The sequence below is a fragment of the Rhipicephalus microplus genome, chromosome 8, assembly GCF_043290135.1.
Source record: "Rhipicephalus microplus isolate Deutch F79 chromosome 8, USDA_Rmic, whole genome shotgun sequence".
NCBI classification, from domain to species: Eukaryota; Metazoa; Arthropoda; class Arachnida; order Ixodida; family Ixodidae; genus Rhipicephalus; species Rhipicephalus microplus.
Genome location: NC_134707.1, coordinates 1376743 through 1401329, shown reverse-complemented (window position 1 = coordinate 1401329; position 24587 = coordinate 1376743). Strand labels below are relative to the sequence as shown.

Below are 24587 nucleotides of genomic sequence, written 5' to 3'. Positions count from 1 at the left end.
GTTTTCGTGAAAACGTTTACAGTTATGGAAGAGTGTACTTAGGTTATTATGAGATTATATGCTATTATTGAATAGTGTGTTTAGTTAATATGGAAACATTTACAGTTATCGAAAAGAGTGTTTAGGTTATTATGAAAATGTTTGCAGTTAGGCACAGATGTCATGTGGTCCAGAAGACAGCTGCGATGCATTGCAAATAGTAGAGAAAATGATTATGTGTCAAGTGCATTAACTGTGGGGGTGCCCTCCACTGAGAGAGGCAGTAACGGGACTGCGCTTTTTTCTTCCTTTTTCCTTTTTCAAAGCCACTTCGTGTCAAGTGCATGTACTTGACCACCTTTACACGCAACGCAAAGCTGAATGTGTTGTGCAGGCATCATTATGTGTTTACAGGTGCATGGGCTGACAGACAGTGAAATTCATCTATATATAGATGTATCAGTGAAAACAGACATAAAAGAGTAATCATGGAGGATGACAAGAGTGAAGTGTCTAATTTTATTTCATTCATAATGCTACTTGATAAGTAATTATGGTGAAATCTGCCTTTTCTTTCAGGAGGCAGGGGCCGCTGCATTAAGTCTGGCAGCCGATGGTACACACCATCGGAGTTTGAAGCCCTATGCGGACGGGCGAATAGCAAGGACTGGAAGCGCAGCATTCGATATGCAGGACGCACCCTCCTGTGCCTCATTGAGGATGGAATCTTGATGCCACATGCCACATCCTGCACGTGTGCTGCCTGCTGTGATGACATGGTCGTGGTATGTTTTTTTACTGAATGTCTTACCCTGCCTGTCAAAAAACACCACCACATGATGCCACTTTAGAGTGACTTAACTCTTTCCTTCCCGCCAGGAAAAGACCCGTTTTCATGTGGGAGGCATTGAATCGCGCCCATAGGACGTAGAGACCCTGCGGATAGAGATAATAACTGTGACAACACGCTCGGTCTCCTTGCAGGCGCTCAACAACGCGATAAATCCCGTAAAAAAACTCACCGTCGAGCTGACGAAGACGTTCCCGGTGTGTTGAGGGCCTCATCGCTGTCGGTGCTAAACTCCGATGATAGGGAATCTTCTTCAGGGCCACTGCTACCACTTTCATCCGAAAAATCTACTGTAACAACACTAGAATCACGAGAAATACGACGATTCCTTTCAGACCCGGCGCGCGACGACGACGCCATGGCTGCCGCTATCGCCGGACGCTCGCTTATCTTCCAAAGAAGGTAAAAAATCAGCGGGTCTCCGGAAACCAAAACCGAAACTGACACGGGTTGTGTGCTTCCTGAGCTTCATTTCAGATGGCGCCTCATGTCCATACGGCGCGTAGGGGCGCGGGAATTTCAACTTGAACCCATCGATCAGATTGACCGAAATTGAATAGGCGCGGTAAGGAAAGAGTTAAAGCTCCAGGAAAGGCATGCATGGTCCTCTCAAAGCTTCAAAATCTGACTTTCTCTAGAGAGAGGCCACCTGGCATTTTTATTTGATAGAGCAACTGCCTTTGATAAAAATGTAAAGTTTTGTCCGACGACCAAAATGAGCTTCATTAACACAGAAAAACAATTACTCAGAAACATTTGAGACAGCTCATTTGATAAAAAGTTTGTGTCTTTTATTGAAGTAATGAGCACTTGCTTTCTAATCAAATTAGAATTTTTATCTACACTTATTCACAACCAGTCACGTGCATGTCCCTTCATTATACCTTACATCATGTCTTCGGTTTTCACCGTACACAAATTTTTTCTATTGTAAAACTTTTGTAAGTGTGGCTGCCCTTGCATGACCTAAGGCACGTTTACACTAGAGCGACGTGACACCAATATTGTTCTGGGGACTATCTTTTAGATGATCTTATGTCACGTCGTTGTCCGAGTTACACTGCAATGACACAAACAGTCAGCAGATGGTCTCTGGGAAACTCCGTTCACACCCTGTCTTGCTCACAGCATTTTATTGGCCAATTTTCTAGTCGCACACGACGTACATGTGGTGACACCAACTAAACTTGTGCACCTGCTTGTGCTCCACGAGGTCATGGGACGAGTGTGGAGACAGAGGAAGGAAAAGATAATATTAAATATCTTATTAAATACTCCCCGTTAAAATATTAAATGATTTTCGTGGGGTGCGCAAGATGACCATTAAGTCTCTTGCTGGGCCTCCTTATCTCCCCCTCAGGAGCTCCCACTTCGTCGTTATAAGTGACGATATGGGCAAATTTTCGCTTCGTCACTGATTTCCCGGCGATCTGCCGACGACAAGTCTGCCTATGCGTTTTGCTGGTGTTTTCGGTCTGCCATCATGTTACACTATGAAAACATGCTGTCTTTTGAGGTGTTGCCATCGTCGTTGGCTTAGTGTGACCAGATGGTCTGGCGACATTGTTGACGGGCGACTTGTCGCCCGATCATCAGTGTCGGCCTCGTAACTGCCTCGTGTCTGCGTAGGTGTCGTGTCACGCTAGTGTAAATAGGCCCTAATGAATTCATGCTGAGTTCATGGTGTTTTATGCTGAAAGCTACATTCTCCATGAGTCCTTCACGGCTGGAATTAGAGGCGGCACACATTTTGTGGCTTGCTCGTTTGAAGTTTTTCGGTGTGTCGCGAATTCACAACACTCAGCAGTAAAAGGTTATGTGTTTCTTCTGCTTCAGTGTTAGTTAATCTGGCTTCACATCTGGTGATATCAGGGCAATGGTGGGGAAACATATTGGTCTTAGGGTTTATTCCTGGGCCACGACAATGTCTTGAAGGATTCCATGTCATGAGTGACACCTATGCGATTGGAAAAAGACGAGTGATCGATGAGCTTGGGTGCATGCATAGAAGGTTTAGGGGAGCGTAAGGCACATGAATGAAGCTGGTGGCATTGTCTGGGTGAACTCGGTGACTCGCCAGCACGCACTGGCGACGAGAGTGATGGGCGTTTGGGTCTGCTGCCTAAGATGCTGACACCACAAAGTGGCCAGTGAACTCGAGGTCAAAAGGAGGCACTTAGAAGATGCAGCAACCATAGCCAGTGAGTACAATCCTTCTGGTCGAAAGCTCCCCTGCGGAAGCGAAGCCGCCCAAGGCAGTCTCCGAGTGCCACGTCACGAATGGAACACCGGGTGAAACAGCTGACATGACATCATGCCTAAAGGGGACTAGTCTAGTACAACTCACGCCAGCTATGATGGCCTGACCAAATAGAAACGACGCCCGATTGGACTTTGGCAACGAGCCAAGTCAGCTGCTTCAAGTAGGTCGGCCCGAAGTGCCAGCTGAACTAAGCCTGGAGTTTACGAACTTTAATTGGGACAGTTCTGTTACTAATTTAGCTTGTGTCTATTTTCAGTTTGTCTACACTTATTGGTTTTTCAATTTGTACATTTCCTGAATGCAGTGCATTTTCTTTGATAAATGTTTGTTGGACTTTTCAACTCTTTGACTGAGTTTACTGGATGGAAGCCCCAAACCCGTGAGAATCGGCGAGCCTGCCAGGATTGCACTTCTTGTGTGCCTCTGGCTTTGGAGGTCTAGACTATGAATTTTGTCAAGATTCTGAGCTTGGCGAGAAATTGGGGGTATTTAAAAAAAGAGCTGCTGCAGTTTCTTGAAATTGAGCAAAAGCATGTTTGAAGAGAGAGGGAGCAAGCTTGTGCTAATGGTACTCGAAGATAAACTTGGCTCACAACAGGCTGAAGCACATGAGCGTAAATCGATTTTGGCGCAGGCCCAAATGGCATTAAGATGAAGAAAAAAGACCAAGGGAGAATTTAATAGAAGAAGTCACAAGTAATCATTTTTCTTGTTGTGAGGACATGGAAGAAAAGACTACTGATAACAATGTTGATAGTCCTGAGAACAGCCTAGTAATTAGTGAGGAAAAGGAAGTGGTTTGGGATGCGACAGGTGGCAGTAGTAATTCAGTGAGCAGCGATTGTGGTGGAGGTGCTGATTTTGGTGTAAAGAAAGTGCTCACGAACCAGCGAGTCATGAAAGAGAGAGACACTAGCTGCTTGTGTCTACAGAAACGGGTCATGTCCATGGAAACAAGCATAGAACATCCGTGAGAGGTGGCCTTACAAATGTGTGAGAGCGTAAGTGTTTGAAACGGTCATGCTGTTATCCACGTCAAATAAAGAAATAAAAGAGAGTCCCTAAAGCATCCCGATTTGTTCGTGGATATTCAGACACCAATAGTGTTATGCATTTGCTTTGGTGCAAACGATTGACTATGACGCATTCTAGGCTTGGATCAGGCATTCGATGATTGCAAAGAACAAGAAAGGCAGTGTCTGTATTGGACGTTCGAGGGATCACACGGCAGTGCAACACAGGACACAGGTTACTGATATAGAAAATATACTAATTGAAATCCTACCCACAACAAGAAAAACAGGGGACAGTGTGTTCATCCTAAACGTGTATAGTAGCCCGAAATTCACACGGTACAGATTTTTAACTCTCTTTAAGCGCACGCTTACCATAGCGAGTGATCGAGTTGTAATAATCAGAGGGGACTTTAATGCCCTTCATTGTACATGGGGTTATAAACTGTGGTGTACACGTATCCCGAAGGAGTACGGCCACCAGCGTGGGTCCGGTCTTAGCGAGCCATAGGGCACGCGTTAACCGTCACTGTGGCGAGAACACGATACTACTCAAAGTCGCAACACTTTGTCTGTGGCCATTGAACGCAGTACAGCCCGTTGAAAAGGCGCGACAAGAAAGCAAATAGGCTTATCCACGCCACGGGCATAAAAGTACTACTCAGGGTGCTACGAGCACGTCTCCGCAGTAAAGGTGATCCACGGAGACACCGGGACCAAGGTCCGGTTGCTCAAGCGAGGGCAAAGGCGCTCACGTTGGCTTCGGGGGGAGACGGGTCGGCGTAGCTAGGCCACGCACCAGGACACCGTACCACCCTTCGGCCGTGCTTACGCATTGGGGCAACAAAAGGTGAGCGTTCGCCTCGGGCGCGAGGCGCCGTCAGCGAAGTCCGACGAACCCCGAGCGGCGGGGGTTGACGGACAGAAAAGATTGCGTGGCTCATCGCCTGCAGTCCCGGAGAGTATCTATCTGCCCACTCCCGAGACAGCGCGTGAAAACCTCTCAGGAAACTCCACGCGCAGCGCCACAGTCAACATCCGCTACTGGATGAGGGGGTTAAACGTCACTCCGCTCCCCCAGCGCGGCAGACACGGGAGGAGGGGAGACATGTCGGGACATGAGAACGGCAGAAAAGGCGGCAAAGCCCGCACAAAGGCAGCGAGCTAGCCTCAATTCCCACAAAACACGTCCACTCCAAGGGCAGGAATCTCTGGCTGGACTCGCAGCAGGAAGTGCTAACACTCATCACTGACCCCACAGTACCTACTATGCAAGGGAATAGTGTCTGCGGTGATACCACGCCTGACCTTACTATTATAAAGAACACGCAATCTACGCGATGGCTGAATACACAGAAAGACTTTGAAAGTGATCATTCTATCATTGAAATCCAGCTTATTGGGGGGCCCACCAAATACATGGGCAAACAGCTTAGGCTAGTTGACTTGGTTAAATTCAGAAATATGTGAAAGGGCATCACAGAAAGCATTACAAACATTGACCCATGGACAGTTAATCTAAAGAAGGATATTTCAGAGGCAACAAAAATAGTCCCACCGGAAGCTAAGCTTGAAATTGTGGACAGTAGGCTATTACATATGTGGGAAGCCAAACAAGGGCTACAAAAACGCTGGAAAATGCAGAAACATAACAGAACACTAAGAAAAAAGATAGCCACACTTAACAAGGAAATTGAACAATACGCACAACAGCTTTATTCCCAACAATGTGAAGAAACTTGTACGGCCATGGACAAACAACTGAGCCTAGGCAAAACGCACAACAGCTTTATTGCCAACAATGGGAAGAAACTTGTACCGCCTGTGGGGTCTCGAAATGGCGAGCGCCACGCTCTGCTCTTGGAGTGAAGAGACACAGTTGACACGATCGGTACAAACCAACACACATACACATTTATTTAACTAATTTTAGAAGGACGGTATCATCCGCCGAATCGTTACATCAATCGTAATCAGCCCGCAAAGACATCCTTACACACAATTTACATACACTCCACGACAAAACACAATAACACTGCAAACACACAATAACATGATAAACACAATACCACACCCAAGGCGGTGTCGCCAACACTTGACTGACCATGAGGGCCCCCCGACGTGCAGGCCTGCGATGCCCCGCGCCGAGGACCCACGCTAAAGACAACCGTTCGCGGCAGCTGCCACGCGCAGAAGAGGCTCGCTTAAGTCTCGCCCACCACCAAGGCCTGCCTTCCGTCAGGGGTCATCCCCGGTGCTACCACTCTACCAACAGTGGTACTCAACACGAACACAACGCCATCTATCGTCCGGCGGTTGTCACCCCCAAAATGCAGCCTTGGGGCGAGAGACGTGCGCCACACAGCGCAAACAACTTTACAGGGGTTGTCAGCACCCCCACATTCCCCCAACCTTAAATCAAACCATATCCCGAAAACAAAGATCAGCTACACAAGCTTTAGCAAAAAAAAAAATGACATCGCATGTCCATAATGTCCTTGCACCACGACAACGCCGCTGGTCGACACTGCTGCACTGTCCAGCTCGACTTCACCTCAGTACCGGCCCCGCAACAGCAACGTTGCCGTCGGCGCAACGAACCGTCGCTAGCGCCGACATGTCTTCCAGTTGCAATTAGCACTCACGAGGGTGCCGGACTGCTGGCAGTTGCGCAGGTCCCAGGCATCTCCATCGCCCGACCTCACGACCGCATTCCTGGCCAGCGATGCTGACGATGTGCAGAAGACAGCCGGCCGTGGATGACATCCCTCCCGCTGAATACATCAACAAAAACAAAACTCGAAAGAAACCAATAGAGCAGATCCTAGGGAAGGGAGCTTCAGGATTTTCGGCGACGTGGTATGATGGTCAGTACTGCTAGCTAAAACATCGGCGGCGGCCGAGACGCCCATTAAAATAAAAAAAAAAATCACTTTTTGCTAACTCGTGCATCGCAAGATAAAAAAAAAAAAGGAGGGAAGCAGAGCGCAACACTTCATCGCCACGATCCACCTAGTTGTGCACGTGCGACAGGCGGCTGCGCAGAGCCTTAGGCCTAATGAGTCGCTCGACAACAACCGGCATCCACCCAGCACCAAGCCTAGGCGCAGAAGAGGCAGCCGCGAGGAGACATCCACTGTGTGAGGTGGCCCTATCACTCGCCGCACACAGCAGCTTACCGAGCGATCGGCGTCCACTGCCCCGGGCAGTGTCACGACGCCCCGGCGTCGAGCCGCAATACAAGTCAGCCACGATGCCCGCCTCCCTGAGCCCAAAGAGATAGAAGAAGCTATTTACAGAAAATTGGACCACTCACAAGGCTTCCGTACTCACTCACTTCGGGCCTGGCCTACAAACCACGTGCTCTAGGCCTTCCTCACCCCAGGATACAGACCGCATGGCTCTCGTCGCAATTGAACAACGGTTTTGAAAACTAACAAACGAGAAAAAAAAACTACTTGCGAGCAGAAAAAAATAAAACTCAACCTGCCGACAAGCTCAAACACGTCACTAAACCAATCTCCTCGCTTCTCAACAAAGCACACCGCCAACGCTAGCAATGAGAAGTCTCCCCTAGGCCTACCCTTCCCCGGCTCTAACAAAAGCTTCTACCGAACCATTAATACTGTAAATACTGTCGTATGATACTCCAAGAGCTTCACGTTGGGCAGCCAGTGTGGGGTCTCGACATGGCGAGCGAGTGCCACGTCGCGCTCTTGGAGTGAACGGACACAGCCGACACGGTCGGTACAAACCAACAAACACATACACATTTGTTAACTAATTTTAGAAGGACGATATCGTCCGCCGAATCGTTACATCTATCGTAATCAGCCCACCAAGACATCCTAACACACAATTTTCATACACTCCACGGCAAAACACAATAACACTACAAACACACAATAACATGATAAACACAATACCATACCCAAGGCGGTGTCGCCAACGCTTGACTGACCTCGAGGGCCCCCGCGCCGAGGACTCACGCTAAAGACAACGGTTCGGGGCAGCCGCACGCGCAGAAGAGGCTCGCTCAACTCTCTCCCACCACCAAGGCCTTCCTTCCGCCCCAGGGGTCACCACCGGCGCTACCACTCTACCAACAGTGTTACTCAACGCGAACACAACGCCATCTATCGTCCGGCGGTTGTCACCCCCGAAATGCGGCCTTGGGGCGAGACACGTGCGCCATACGGCGCAAACAGCTTTACGGGGGGTGTCGGCACTCAGGGTCGTACCCAGGAATTTTTTTCGGGGGGTGGTTTGCGTGTAGAACGGCTGCCATTTTTTAAGATTTATACTGGCTTGTTTTCGTGAATAAAACAAGTACATCGCTTACTTGTAATAATTCGATGGTACTTTTCAATTATTTGTACCCAAATAAAGAAATTGGTATGTCAACCTCAAATTCTGGTTAAAACAAGAAATAAGTTTGGACAATAGTACCACCAAAGCTGGGGACACCGCGACCAATGGCTCCTTATGAAGTAACACAATGTAACCGCGGTACAAAAACGGTATGTATGTGTTACAAGCTGCCACTCTAGCGTCGCCAGCGCGAAGTCGGCGACGGGAATGGCAGCAGGTTAGGTCGTTCCGTACGTAAGCAGAGACAGCGAAGAGATCAGAGACATATGTGGGGAAAAACAAAACTCTAGTGATATTGCAGCACTGCAGAGGAATCTAGGAATATTGCAGAGGAATCTAGTACAACACCTAATACCAACTAACAAAATATATATAAAATCAATAAATCAGCTTAAAAGAGAGAAGTATTACAAACTACACAAAACTAACCAACAATAAAACTACAGATGACAAGGTCCGAAGGTATAAACAGGTGAAGGGATACCTGTGATGACCGGCAGCGTTGAGTCCACGACGATCAGATGCGAGAAGTCAGAGAGTGTTCTGGGACAACTGTGATGTCGGCGGTGTTGCAGCGCTGGTGTTTCCGGGAGGCTGGTGCTTGAAGCCGATCTCGGGCAGGTTGAGCTTACTCGTGATTCAAGTACCGATGCCTACGTTACAGACGTTAATTTCGCGTCACAACTAGACGAATGGCTAAGTTTAGGTGGCCAGCCGACACAGAGCCACAACCACTTAAGGGATACTTTTTGATCTCCTTCTACACCATGTTGGTCAGCAACTAGACTGCTTAGCAAGGCGAAATCCTGCTCTTAAATCGACCTCCGTGTCCCCTGATTCTCGTCCTGGGGGAAAAGAGACCTCTACATGGGTCCAATCATGCACGTTTCATTGTTAGAAACTCCACCCTAAAAATATATTGATTATGTCTCTTTTTAATTAGGAGAGGGTCCTCAACTGAGCGAGAGTGACAACATGTTGGGGTTCTCTCATACGGCTTGTTCACAAGCAGTTTTTCCCGTGGGAATGGTCAGTTTCCTTGGTTTCAGCCGGTGCGTCTTGCAGTCTACAGCTAGTTCGGGGTGCATCGCGGCCTTTGACGACCCTTCCGACGCCGCCGTAGGTACAAAGGATCAAACATCGGCGACTAACGTTTGAAGAACACCCCATTCAGTACTTCCCTGCACTAAAGGCCAGTCTTTTCATGAGCGAATGGTTCCACCGGTCAGCGGGGGAGTGCGGCGCCCGTTAATTTGCCGTTACGCCGGGTCACAGAAATGGCAGTCCGTGACAGCATGTAAGCAAGCAAACAAACAAGTCGCCCGACATTCCGATCTTCTTGTTACCATTCGCACATTCTGCTTACTGGATAGTTTCCTCGTAATTGCGAAAGGATAGAAGGATTGAAGCTTGGGCTAGCTGGGTTTAGCTTTTAATCGACTCTTGAAACATAGAGGGAAGTCTAAACGAGGAAGTTTTTCCTTCTCGGCAACTTGCAAAATTCTGTGAGGACTTGTTCTGGTGTCACTTGAAGTTCTCGATGGATGCTGAGCAGTGCTAGTCGGGTCAATCTGTCGTTGTTCATATGATTTCGAAGGTAGCTCTTCAGCCTTCTCAGTGTGGAAAAAGTCCGTTCCGGTGTCGACGTCGACACGGGTAAAGTCGCCAGGATAGAAAGTAGGCTGTGGATGTTCGGAAAAAAGTCACAGTTGCACATCTCTAAGGCCTGTAAAGCACAAGCTGGGCGATTCTTTTCTTCGATCTGGCAGCATTTGTTCACCCACAGTGTGAACTCTGCTTCGATGACATTAGCCGAAGGAATGTCGCCAAGGTAAAACTGCACTGCATCATCAATATCAGAAAGGCTAGCCGATGCGCAGAATTTCGGCAGCAGCATGTTAAGGCCAACCACGACCTTCTTATGGGCATCGAACCGGTCTCTTAATTGATTTTCGAAGTCAGCCAGCAAAGGCAAATACACATTCCTCCGGTAGTACTCTTCGGGAGTAGCAGAAGGTACGTTGCTTCTTTGCATCTGCCTTCCAGTGATGCGTGGTAGGGCCATCTCAACATTTGTGATCTTCAGCAAAAAGAGTGACTTCAGAAAAATCTTATTAAACTCCGTTTCCGCACTAGCCCTTTTTGTGGAAAGAACGTCTATAACATTCTTTACGTGGTCGCACGCTTGAGCCAAGTCACAGTCAATTTTTTGAAGAAACTTGCAAAATGGCAGTGTCAAAGAGAAGAGGTCGCTACAGATCTGAAGCGAAACGACCAACTCGGGCTTCGTAATGGCATTGAGCAGTTGAGAAGCTTTTGATGAAGTATCAGATGATGCGGCCTCTTCTTCCAAATATTCGAGGAATTGTACAATAGGCACGTACAGTTCGAGGAAATGCTGAAGTGCATCGTGACTCTCTACCCACCTTGTTTGGCAAAAGGAGAGAACTGATTTTCTTTTTTCTTGTGTTAAATCTACTTTGTCTTGCAGTTGGTTCGTCCTCTGTGGCGAAGCTCTCACAAACGTACAGGTTGAGGATACAGTTCCCAAACAGTTACGGATGCTGGGGAGTTTGCATGCGTGAAACAGAGCAAGGTTCAACGAGTGGGCGCTACAATGCACGTACAACGCTTTGGGCACTGTACAGTTCGAGGAAATGCTGAAGTGCATCGTGACTCTCTACCCACCTTGTTTGGCAAAAGGAGAGAACTGATTTTCTTTTTTCTTGTGTTAAATCTTCTACTTTGTCTTGCAGTTGGTTCGTCCTCTGTGGCGAAGCTCTCACAAACGTACAGGTTGAGGATACAGTTCCCAAACAGTTACGGATGCTGGGGAGTTTGCATGCGTGAAACAGAGCAAGGTTCAACGAGTGGGCGCTACAATGCACGTACAACGCTTTGGGCGCTGTTTGACGAATGAAGGCTTGAACACCGTTAAGGTGGCCGCTCATTGATGCCGCGCCGTCGTATCCTTGCCCGCAAAGTAGGTTCAGGTGAAAGCCATGACCTCTAAGGCTGTTCAGGATTGTGCTCGCCAGCGCCTTGCCAGTGAGATCATACACGGGAATGAAATCTACAAAATCTTCTTTAAGAATGGGCACTCCCGACGTGTCGTGTCCAACATACCTTACCCATAGGGAAATGTAGGCGGTGCGAGATATATCAGTGGCCTCGTCAGCTAGAACTGAAAAACACGAACCTGAGTTGACGTTTTCCACTATCTTTCTTTGTATGATTTTACCCCAGAGGGTGATCAACTCATTTTGAATTTTTGGGTTCGTGTACAGCGCATTCGCCGGAGATGTTTCCATGTGAGCTCTCAAGGCGGCATCTCCACGTTTTGCTCTCATTCTAAGCAGTGCGCGGAAATTTCCATCATTTTTGAATGGCAGCACTTCAGACATATTTATCGGACCAGAGTCGTCTGTGCCGCGAAGCGGTACTTCTTGCCTGCCACAGAAAAGGATTGTTTCTGTTATTGGCAGCAAGTTCTTGCAGTTTTCTTCCGCCTGCTTTTTAAGGCCGTGGTCAAGTTGTGTTAAGATGTCATGCTGTGAGGGGGACTGGACTGCTAAAAAGTTCTCCGATAGCGTTGTTGACATGGCGTGATAACTGCTGGATGCGTGGCTCTTAAAGGCGTCCATGGCTTTCTTGTAATTGGTGAACTCCTTAGTTACAAAACAGCCTAAGCGCTGGTGCTCCCCTTTTCCTGCACACTCGCTTGCGAAGACTATGCAATATTTGCATAATGCTCCTTGAAGCTTCTCTGAATAAACAAGCCATGGGTAACGATCTACCCAGGGAGGTTGGAATTTCAGATTCCTTTTCCCTGTGGCTGGATAATCATAGTTAGCCGGAGGGGTCCACGGATCGAGCAGCAGCTTCTCCATCGTCTCTGGATCATTTACATTATTGCTTTTCGAGACAAACAGTCCCAAGTCGAAAATACTCGCACTCGTCGCACAGAGGGGAGGCGAACCAGAATGTGTAGGTGCCATGCCACTCACCTTCCTTGGGCATTGCCCAGTGGTAAAGGCGTCACTTTGCCCAGCGTTGACTGTAGAACAAAGATCACTTGGAGTTGCACTGCGGCCACCATCATTTCCCGGCGGCGCATGGGTGTCCTGCTTGTGTTCGTTCTCAGGTGATTCATATAAATCGGTGCATTCTCCTGAGTCGCTGCAGAAGTTCGGACGCGCTTGGCTTTCCACCAGTGCTGAGGAGGGCGAAGTTTTCTCTTTCGAAGAAGGCGGTTCTTCTCCGTCCGCTTCATCGGTTCGAACTTTCTTGAAGTAAGACGCAAGACTCCTTTGCTTCGTTGTTGCAGAGTGTCTTTTCATTTTGCTGCCGCAATCCTGTGCACGCACACAGAAGTGGCCAGTGGCTCCAAAAAGACGTTTGCGACTGCTTCGACTGCCTGGCGTGAACGGCGGGCGATGTTTTCTTCCTCTCTTATCCACTTTACAGTGGCTAGAATGTAGAAGGGTGATGAACGCGCCGGCTCCCGCGTGGCGTATGTGTTTTCTGAACGCCGCTACAGCTGGTGTGCATGCAGGCCCATTATTGTACTCCAGCTGCAGCAAACTGGATTAACGCTACTTAAAGACCTTTTCACTGAAGACTCCATGGGCACTGCATACTCCCCTTAATATACGTGAACCCCCAAGAATGCACTGCCGAGACATTTGCACTCCCGTGGTACAGTCCAGAAAGGAGGTGTTGCTTCGTTTCTGTGAAAAAGTCACCTTTTCACAGACTCCCGCGCACAGCCCAGCTTGGCGGCGTTTTTTTTCTCCTGTGAAAGTTGACCGCTGGTGCCGGAATGTGTGCCGGCTGTATCCTCGCTTTGTGCGCTTTGTAGGGAGGCACATATACCTTCTGTGTACAGAAGAGGTAGATTTCCTTGTGTGTGGTTAAGGTTGTTTGAAGTTGCTCGGATATGCCAGTCTTTCAGTAGATGTCATCTTCGATGATTCGTTTCGGTGTCGAGGACTACAGTTTGAGAAAAGTTTGCCCTGCAGCCTGCGTCCTCGGAATGCGCCGCTGAGTTTTTCCGCTTAGGGGTTTCGTTCCCTGGCAAATTTGCACACGTCGTGTTGGTTTTGCCGTTACTGTGTAACTGTTTACCTTCACAGAAGTAGACGCGCTTTTCGTAGGAACCCAAAGCCGACACGTGCGGTCCGCACAGACGGATAACTTCTCCAGCGGCAATGCACAAGGAAAGCATCTGGAATCAATAAAGGAGCTGCTACAGTGTGAAAGACGAAAAAAAAAAAAAAAGACTCGAAGGAACGCGAGGGCGAAGTGCAAAGGAAGGAAAATAGAGGGAAAAGAAAGGCAAGGAGGTTAACCAGCCTATAGGCAGCCGCTTTGCTACCCTGCGCATGGGAGAGGGATGGGGATGGATGCTACCCTGCGCATGGGAGAGGGACAGACACTTCTGTTGCAGTGTCTTCTCTCGGGCACTTGACAGAATAGTGTCCACAGACATTTGGCAGACATTTGGCTGTTGTCGATGTGCGCAAAAGCAGACGCCAGTGACTGTCTCTGGATTTCATACAATGGACAGTCACACAGGATGTGGTGTAGCGTCTCTTCGCAATGACAGGCATCGCAGGGAGCGTTGTCGGCCATTCCTACGACAAAGGAGTAAGATTTTGTAAATGCCACTCCTAGCCATACGCGATGAAGTAGGGTGGCTTCTCTTCGGTCGAGTCCAGTGGGCATGCGGAGAGCCATCAAAGAGGACAGGTGGTGTTGACGATTCGTATCGATGCTTGGTGGGAACCATAGTGAAAACGTGATTTCACGCGCAAGTCGTCGAAGATTACTGGCAGCATCAGTCCTCTAAAGTGGTATGGCTTCTTCTCGTGTTCCTTCAAGGGCTGCCCGCGCGGCAGTATCGGCATGTTCATTTCCTATGATGCCGCAATGACTTGGCAGCCATTGAAGCGTCACATGATGCCCTTTCTCGAGTAAAGTGTGGAGAAGGCATCGAATTTCGAAAACAAGCTGTTCGTACGGGCTGCGACGCAGTGCTGAGAGCACAGATTGTAGGGCAGCCCTTGAGTCGCTGAAAATCGACCATCGTTGCGGTGGTTCCCGATTGACCACACAAAGTGCAGCGCGCAAAGCAGCTAGTTCCGCTGCTGTAGATGCCGTGGAGTGGTCAGTCCTAAAGCTGATGGTAACACCTCTTGCTGGGATAACTACTGCCCCTGACGAACACTGGTTGTTCGTGGAACCATCGGTGTATACATGTATGCTGTCTGAATATTTCTCGTGCAAAAGAAGAAGAGACAGTTGTTTCAGCACGGGCGACGAAAACTCAGATTTCCTCCGGATCCCTGGTACACTAAGATGCACTGTGGGTCGAATAAGACACCAAGGTGGTATGGATGGTTTAGATGCATGAGTGAAGCCCGAGGGAAGTTTATCGTTGTATTTCACGATAATTTTGGCGAACGATGCTTGGTGCCTCTCTGAAGGCAACAGTGCAAGGTGATGGCCGGGGGCACATGCGAGGTGTCGGATGTGCGTTCACAGGACTTCTACAACAATGTGAGTTTGTTTCGGATAGTCACCAGCAATTGCAATTGTTGCTTCTGTTGACGTACATGTGGGCAGACAGAGGCACACTCTCAGCGCTTGGGCTTGTACTGCCTGTAAAACACGAACATTGGTCTTGCAGGTATTGCTAAGCACAGGCAAGCTATATCTGAGGAAACCGAGAAACAGGGCCCTGTAGAGCTCCATCATTGCGTCTACTGACATCCCCCACGTCTTTCCTGCCAGGAACTTGAACAGTTGAAAAATAGCGGTCAGGCGCTTCTTCATATAGGTCACATGCGGACTCCAACAGAGGTCCCTATCAATAATGATGCCCAGAAACCGGTGGGTTTTGGCGTAAGAAATCGGTCGCCCGCAGATTGAGATGACATAAGGGGTCATTGCTTTGCGAGTGAAAGCCACCAGCGCATTTTTCTGGTGATATGCTGAGACCTTGTTTGAACAAGTAGTTGGCAATCATAGTTGCTGCTTTTTGAAGCCGGGAACGTATCTGAGGACGTGTGACTGCCGATGTCCAGACACAGATGTCGTCTGCGTATATTGATATTTTAATGGTGCTTGGCAAGTATTCAGCAAGGCCAATTAGTGCAAGATTGAATAGCGTCGGGCTAAGAACTCCGCCTTGAGGAACACCCCTGGAAGTATAGCGTCGCGTAGTTGGGCCATCTTCTGTTAACACAAAGAATGATCTTGCAGCCAGGTAACTCGAAATCCACCGAAAGACTCGACCACCAAGGCCAACCACCGCAAGAGCACCCAAAATGGCTTCATGTAGTACATTGTCATAAGCGCCTTTCACATCTAGAAACAAAGCTGCAGATAGTCGCTTACGGGATCTTTCGTGCTGAACGTACGAAACTAGATCAACGACATTGTCAATAGAAGAGCGGTCGCGTCGGAAACCAGCCATTGAATTCGGATAAATCTTGTAGTATTCAAGATACCACTCCAGGCGGCCTAGTATCATCCGTTCCATTATCTTCCCTACGCAGCTGGCCAGTGCTATTGGGCGGTATGAGGTTAGTTCGAGTGGGGATTTGCCCTGCTTCAAGATGGGTAACAAGCGGCTTACTTTCCAGTCATCAGGAACATTGCCATCCTGCCACGAGATGTTGTAGAGGCTCAACAGTTGTCTCCTTGCACCTTCCCCAAGATTGTACAAGGCTCGGTACGGAATACCATCTGGGCCCGGAGAAGTTGAACGCCTGCAGAGAGCTAGTGCCGCCTCGAGCTCCTCCATTGTAAAAAGGAGGTCCATGTGGTAGTCACGGGAACGGGGGACGTCACCTCTCACTGGAGAATCTGGACGAGTGGCTTGGTTGGCGATCTGCGCACAGAAATCGTCTGCGACATCGATGTCTTGCCTCCTTTGAAATAGCGTGAGCGCTTTGAATGGAAAGCGCTGTTCCATAGGGCGACGCAGACCTTGCACCGTTTTCCAAATGTGTGAGAATGGCTTGCGAGGGTCTAGTGACTGGCAAAACGTTGTCCATCGTTCCGACGCTAATCTATCCATGCGACGCCGAATCTTCTTTTGCATCCTCCTGGCTGCCCTAAGATCGTGAATTGATTTTGTACGCCGATACCGACGCTCCGCCCGGCGTCGCAGTGCTCGGAGTCGCTCCAACTCTATATCAAAGTCGTTTCGTGTGGGAGATATCGTCACCGTGCCAGTGGCGTTTTGCATTGTGCTCTTAATTGTTTCCTCTAACCCAGATCGTAGGCCATCGCTGCAAGCATCTTTCATGTCAGATTTGAAGTTGGTCCATTGGACTGCTCGAATGGTCGTCCGTAGACCATAACTAGACAAGCCTTTGATGTTAAGGTAGATTGGAATGTGATCACTTCCTCGTGTCTCAACATCTGGAAACCACTTGACGTATCTCGCGAGGGAGTTGGAGACAAAAGCAAGGTCGAGACAGCTGCCGTATGTCACCCCTCGAAGAAAAGTGGGGCTGCCGTCGTTCAGGAGAGTAAGGCCATAGTTGTAGGCGATGTTTGCTAACCTGCGTCCTCTTGCATTTGTCCGCGTACTTCCCCATGCGTGATTGTGCGCATTGAAATCACCTATGAGGACCCATGGTGCAGGACACACTCTCAAAATATCCGCTAATCTCCTGGAATCGAGATTACTTGACGGCGATATATAAACGCCTATGAGAGTAAACATGAGTTGTTTCTTTTTCACAGTGATGCAGACATACTGATTGTCATCGTGAGGTGCGATTGGTTGCACAACATACGTCAGTTCACAACGAACAAAGACGATGATTTTGCTGCATGCACCGTTCGTTGAAGACATGACAGCTTCGTACCCCGATAGTCTTATTGGTTTCGACAAATTGGGTTCACAAATGACGATAATTGGAAACACGTTGGTAAACACAAACTGACGAAAATCTGAAAGGCGTGATTTTAGTCCTCTGGCGTTCCATTGGATGACAGATGCAGCCTTGACTTCTTTAAGAAATGTTGAGGTGTGAGTAGCCATCTTCCTAGTTGAGAGATTCAAGCACTGGGCTTAGGGCGTCCAATAGTCCAAGTGCGCTTCGAGCAGATGGTGTCTTCATGTCGACTAATATCGCTCGGATGGCTTCTATAAGGGAACGCAGCACCGAGATCACTTGACGATCAGTTTTAGGCAAATCTTCCATGGTTGGAGATGGCTCTTGTGTGGCCACAACCTGCAGAGGTTCCTTGGCAGAAGAGCGCGTCGGAAGCGTGGGCCATTCCTCCAGAGAAGCAGGCTTCTCTGTTTCTTTCGTAGAAGTGGTGGGCCCTTTCGCGGCGCTACTGGATGGAACCGCTAAAGAGTGCGAAGGAGCGTCTCGGGAATGTGCCTTCTTTGAAGACTTTCGATGATGCCGACGTCGACGCCGACGCCGGACTACTTCGGCTGCCTCCCTGTGTGTTGAGTTGTCTCGGGCCATTTGTCTGAGAACCGCGCGCTCCTTTTGGATTCGAGGACAGTCTTTCGACGAGGCAGCATGAGGACCACTGCAGTTGGCGCACTTCAGAGTAGTCGCCCGACAGGCGTCTTCAGCATGAGATTCAGCGCAGCGGGGACACAGTCGTAAGTTGGGGCATACGCCCTTGACGTGTCCTAGCCTGAAGCACTGATGACATTGAAGTGGCTTTTGGATGAATGGTCGAACCGGATGTCGAAAATGTCCAACTTTAACGTGGGACAATATGCAATCTTCCTTGAAAAACACTTTGACGCAGCGCGTATTTCCAAGGCGCCGCACTTGCGTAATGACAGTTCCTTCGTTTGCAGGCTTGATGAGGGTAGACAAGTCAGCATTAGGAATGCCAGTGTCGATGTCATAAATTACACCGGCAATTGATTTGTCATCCATCGGGATAAAGGGGCGCATTTTAATGCCACCTAGCTCAGTCATTTGCTGCAGCTGTCCTAGCGCACTCACATCGTGCACGTCTATGGCGAGAATGTTCTTCCTTGGGTCTACTCGTACGTCCTTAATTTGATGTGGCACCGCACATTCGAGAGCAACCGAAAGGGCTTGCCTGTTCAGGAGCCGTAGGTTGCTTGATGGATCTTCGGGCATGAAGATGATGACGTGCGGCCAGCGCGCAGGCCTTGAATGCACAGTCGCTGTGCTTGCAGGAGCTGATGCTGCTGTATTCGCCGTCCTTCTCTTTGCCCTCTAACCCCAGACAGGTATAAAGCTGCCATCGGATGTGTCGTCTTCCGACATAGAATAGAGATCGGTGTCCTCAGTGTCACTGGGAGAGCCAGCTCGCTTCCTTGTGGCTGACGGGTGTGAGGACCTGTGACCAGGCGGGCCTCTGGCATGCTCCATGTCCATCACCGCAAGACGGAGAGGCAAGGCACCTCAAAAGACCGATGATTTCACTAAAATGAAACAGAGCGCTGAAACAAGCGTTCTTCTAAAGAGACACACTGCAGGCGAAGTGCAAAGCTGTACAAATAGGGCAGGTACGCGTGCGGGGGAGGGAGCGCTGAGGTGTTCTGGTAAAAGGGTAGGTTTGAAGAAAGGAAGAAGAGGGAAGCAATGCCAGGAAAGTTGCAGTGTAACTTTGGCAGCTGGTGGTCGCTGTGAAGGGGTGTAAATATTTTAGTATCACCCGAAAAGTCACAGCATCAAAAAAATTTGGGGGGGGGGGGGGGGGGGTCAGAACCCCCTCAACCCTCCCCCCCCCCCCTAGTTACGGGCCTGTCAGCACCCCCACACGCCATGGACAACGAACTGAGCTTAGGCAAAACGTGGAATTTACTTCAACACCTTCTAAACCCAGAAGACACAAAAACGGTACACAAACAAAATATGAACAAAATCCTGCATGCCTATAAAGGCACAGAAAAAGAATTTCTCAAAGAGGTCGCGCTTAAATACATATCCCAGGTTTTGGCAATATCCCAGGCACCACCATTGACTCACGGCGATTACGTAGGAGCGCCGAATCCTGACCTTGATAAAGAATTTAACGAAGCCGAGATACGAGCAGTTCTACACAAACTAAATACTACGTCGGCACCGGGCGCTGACGCCATTACGAACAAAACACTGCAAAACCTAGCCAATACGGCCATTGGCAAATTAACAGACTTTATTAATGAATGTTAAAGACAAGGCCACATACCGCGGCAATGGAAAACAGCGCACGCCGTGCTTATAATTAAGCTTGGAAAACGCTTACAGCTTGAAAACCTAAGACCTATTTCACTAACTGCCTGCCTGGGTAAGGTAATGGAACACGCCTTACTGACCCGATTGACTAACTACCTAGAGGACAACAACGTACTCCCATGTACAATGATAGGATTTCTGAAAAATCTCTGTACACAAGACTCGGTGCTACAATTAAAACACAAGATCATAGATGACCCTAGCAGATCAACTCGAGCAATCCTAGGGCTTGATCTAAAAAAGGCACTGGATAATATCACCCACCAAGCCATACTGAATAATGTCAGTAACTTTGCTTGAGGTGAGCGGACGTATAATTACATCCGAAACTTTCTAACGGATAGACAAGCCAAAATTATTGTAGGAGGCCTCACATCCGAGGAAATATCTATGGGTAGAGCAGGCACACCCCAAGGATCAGTGATATCACCTATGTTATTTACCTTAGTCCTAACTGGCCTCCCAAGTAGATTAGAAAAGATAAAAGGTTTGCACCATACAATATATGCAGGTGATATTACTCCGTGGGTAAGCAACCTTAGTCCTAACTGGCCTCCCAAGTAGATTAGAAAAGATAAAAGGTTTGCACCATACAATATATGCAGATGATATTACTCCGTGGGTAAGCAACGGCAGCGATGGGTCAATTGAACAACGTTTACAAGAAGCGATCGACACCGTAGAGCAATACCTAGAAGTAACTGGCCTCACGTGGTCAGCCGAAAAATCTGAGCTGCTACTATATACACCTTAACTTAAGTGGTGGATGTACGACGCCGTGACAACAACATGGGTCACGACGTGCACACGGCCAAGTGATTGTGCCTCACAGATTCGCACTATAGTGTATGGTACTTCTGTCGGGGGGACTGCGGGTATCTTTCATTCATAGACATACAACTTAAAACACGAGATGGACACATCATACCCATTGTCGACAAGATAAAGGTACTGGGGTTAATAATAGAAGCCAAAGGCACTAACGGGGAAACAATACGCAATATCGAAGCGAAGGTTTCTCAAACGATGCGCCTAATCAAAAGAATTACGAATAAGCATAGCGGCATGAAAGAGGCGAATGTCATAAGGCTCATCCACGCATTTGTCATCAGCCACATTACGTATGTTTTTGCATATCATAGATGGTTCGCAGCAGAAAAAATAAAATTAAACAGCCTCACAAGAAAAATCTACAAACAAGCGTTGGAGCTCATGCAAAGCACAAGTACAAAGAGACTGTTAGAGCTAGGTTTGCATAATACACTTGAGGAACTGATAGAAGCGCAACGTATTGCACAGTACGAGCGCCTCTCCGAAACCAAGGCTGGTAGATGCATTCTGGAAAAATTAGGCATCACTTACCACACACAATGTGGCACCAAATGCGACATTCCTCGTGATGTACAGGCTAAGCTCACAGTGCATCCGTTACCTAAAAACATGCATCCCGTACATAACGCAGGCATAAGGCTGAGCAGAGCCAAGACGATCACAAAGAGCTATGGAAACAACAAACAAGCGGTCTTCGTAAATGCCGCTCGTTACAAACACAAAAGCTGCTTCGTTGCAGCTGTAGTTAACCATAAGAAACAATGCAGCACCAGTCTGACAATACACACGAGACGCGTTGAAACGGCGGAAGAGATAGCTATAGCTTTGGCCATATCACAAACTGACGCTTGTTATATAATTAGCGATTCACAAGCAGCTGTACGCAACTTTGCAAATGGCAGGATCTCCCCTGAAGCACTGCGTATATTTAGAACAGGCAAAACCAACCAAGACGACAGATGCGTTTGCATTCTCTGGTTCCCAGCTCACATACCCGACACCACGGGAGATATCAACCGTAACGAGGTGACACACAACATAGCTCGAGGACTCACTTTCTGGGCTACGAATAATGTTGATCCCTCGTCGGAATTTCTAAATGTGTGGAAGGGGGAGGACCGAATGACAACGTTCAATGAAATTACGAAACATTATAAATTACAGAGGCGTGTTTACCCCCTCCTCATCATAAACTCAACAGGGCAAAGTTTGTCTAATGGCGACAATTACAAACCAGATCCTATAGGAATCCAGCGCTGCTACATTCTATGTATCCAGAGATCTACGCGACCGCTCAATGCAAAGACTGTCAGGCACGAGCTTCCTTAGAACATATACTATGGAAATGCCAGGTATTAAAACACAGTAATGAGAACGCGGCCTCCGTCGACAGCCTACGCGCGCGTTGGCTGGCTCTGCTGCTTATTTCAGCCCTGAACGATCAGCTATGGGCAATCCAGCGGGCCGAGGAAGCCGCTTGGAGGCAAAACCTTCTAGCCGACACCTAGGCGGGAGCCCAGTCCACTAACACGCCGGATACACAATAAAGTTTATTCCTTCCTTCATTCAAAACGGGGGTGTATGTCATGAGCAGCAGCCTTGAGACTTCAAGACACCGAAGACGACAAGCAGTTGATTAGCACGGGCATGTGCGTAAAAGGTTTCAGAGAGCGCGAGGCATATTAACGGAGCCGATGGCATTGTCTGGGAGATCTTGGCGGGTGTTTGGGTCTGCTGTCTGAGACGCGGGTGTCCTGAGGTGGCAGGTGGACTCGACAGTAGTCAAAAGGAGATACCTCGATGATGCAACAACCATTACCAGTGAGTACAAGTGTCCCAGTCAGAAGCTCCCTTTGGAAGCAAGCCACCCAAGGCAATCGCCGGAGTGCCACGACATCAGTGGAACGCCACACAGGGTGAAGAACCCAAGGTGATGCCAGGCGTAAACTCTGCCTAGTATAACTTGCGTCACCAACGACAGCCTGGCCGAACTTAAAAGACCCCTGACTGGACTTTGGCAACGAGCCAAGTCAGCTCTTCAAGTAGTTCGACCCGAAGCATCAGCTGAACTGAGCTAGGAGTTTACAAACTGGGCCATTCCAAGTGAAACGTTTCAGCCCGAAATTCCACCACCAGTCATTTGGCTGAAAAAATTGAGCTGAAAGGTAACTATGTGAGAGGGATTTTAGTGAAGTATTTTTGTTCAAAAAATGTGCGGTCACGTGACCACCCTTCAAATATGCCGACAAAAAGTAAAAGTTGGGCAGTAATAAATATGCGTATGCAACCTTCAAACTGAGTATGGCGACTTATTTAGTTTTGAGGCATTATATTGTCATTGTTCTTTCATATGACATCACAACTAAAACCATATAGTATTACTTCTACGACCCAAATAAGTTTAGCAAAAAAGCAAGAAAACACGCGAATTTAGGCAATTTTTATAAAAACTGCTGCAACATTTTAGTCAAAAAACTTCTTTTACTTTTTTGCCAGTTGACATACTATTTGGTAAAAATATTTTAGATGTCTATAAACAAACATTTATTAGAAAAATTTTTGTGAATTTGACAAAATGGACTTTTTGGAGGGATTCAATCGTAAATTGAGCATTAGGACCATCGTGCTAAGGATACATAAAATAGTTAATTATGTGATCCAATGCCTTTTCCTTTGATGTGATAAATTTTATTCCTGCAAACATTGTTTAAAACGAGAAAATAATTTCCGATGTGCAATACCAACACCAGGGGTAGGGAGTAGCGATTTCTGTCCTCCCTGTAAAAGATGTGCTTTGTCTTGGTGCTTTTTCGAGCTTGCATCAGGACCACATCAGTTTTTCAAGCAAGTTCTGGCTAGGTCGCTTTGCATCAGTGTATATATTGTCACGGTAATAAAATCAGTGCAGGTAACAGTGTAGCAAACAGCAGAACAGCTTCGATCGAGCAGCGCGAGGTCGTCATCGTCCTTTCTGCCCACCATATCCTTCGACACGCACAAGTAATGATGACACTAGCCGCGCAACAGCCAGAAACCCACTACATGCTCGTGTCATTACTCCCCCTCTCGAAAAGCATCGACTCGATGCTTTCAAATGTATGAAGGCAAGAGCAAGTCTTCAGCGTGAGTAATACGGCTTCATCCTAGCCACGTGGACGAAGTCCGGCTGGGCACCACGACGGGAGGACTGCACGCTGGGCTCTGTGATAACTTCTTAGTTTACATCGCTCACGCGCTGAAGAACCCGGTAAGGGCCGAAATAACGACGCAAGAGCTTCTCAGAGCGACCGCGTTGGCGTACGGGACAGCAGAGCCATACTTTTTCTGCAGAGTGGTAGGTGACTTCTCTGTGCCGAAGGTTGTACCTATGAGCATCATGTTGTTGCTGAGAGTGAATGTGCAAGTAAGCTAGTTGTCGAGCTTCTTCGGCACGCTGCGCATACTGGTCAGCATTTTCCGTGGTGGTCATAAATTTATTTATTTATTTATTCACAATACTGTAAACCCTGTCGGGCTGTTACAGAGTGGGAACTACATCATACAATGACAATTCTAATTTACCAACAAAAGATTCAACTGTGTCTACATTCTCAAAGAAATCGGCGGCAAGACAGTTCCAGTCGACAATCGTTCTGACAAGAAAAGTGTTTTTAAATGTGTCAATTCTCGGTGCGTAGGGCATAATTACGTGTGGGTGATTGGTTTTTGATGAGACTCTTCCTGGGGGACGCAAATAGAGAGAAGGGTTTAAATTGAGCTTATTGTTGTAAAGCTGATATAAAAACTTTAGTCGAGTGATTTTTCGGCGAATGGCAAGTTGAGGAAGTTTAACCTCAGTGAGCAAGGTTGTTATTGACTGCCTCCTCTCATAAACGGAGAAAATGAATCGCGCTGCTAGCCTCTGAACACGCTCCAGTTTATCTATTTGATATTGGTGATGCGGGTCCCAGATCATACTAGCGTATTCTAAGGTAGGCCGAACAATAGTTTTGTACGCCCAAAGTTTAACCTCAGGAGGAGCACCTCTTAATTTACGT

General features: G+C 48.0%; 1 protein-coding gene across 5 annotated transcripts in view; it reads left to right on the top strand.

Moving 5' to 3' along the window:
• The window catches only part of Sec10 (Exocyst complex component Sec10), a 408207-nt gene that overhangs the window by 272416 nt on the left and 111204 nt on the right, over window positions 1-24587 (top strand). For all 5 annotated transcript variants that reach the window (XR_012885431.1, XM_075870759.1, XM_075870760.1 and 2 more), the window contains exon 17: window positions 559-764. Coding sequence is in view for 4 of the 5 variants with exons in the window: in XM_075870759.1 (XP_075726874.1) it covers window positions 559-764 (206 nt within the window). In the remaining variant the exon portion in view is untranslated. The remainder of the gene's footprint in view (window positions 1-558; window positions 765-24587) is intronic.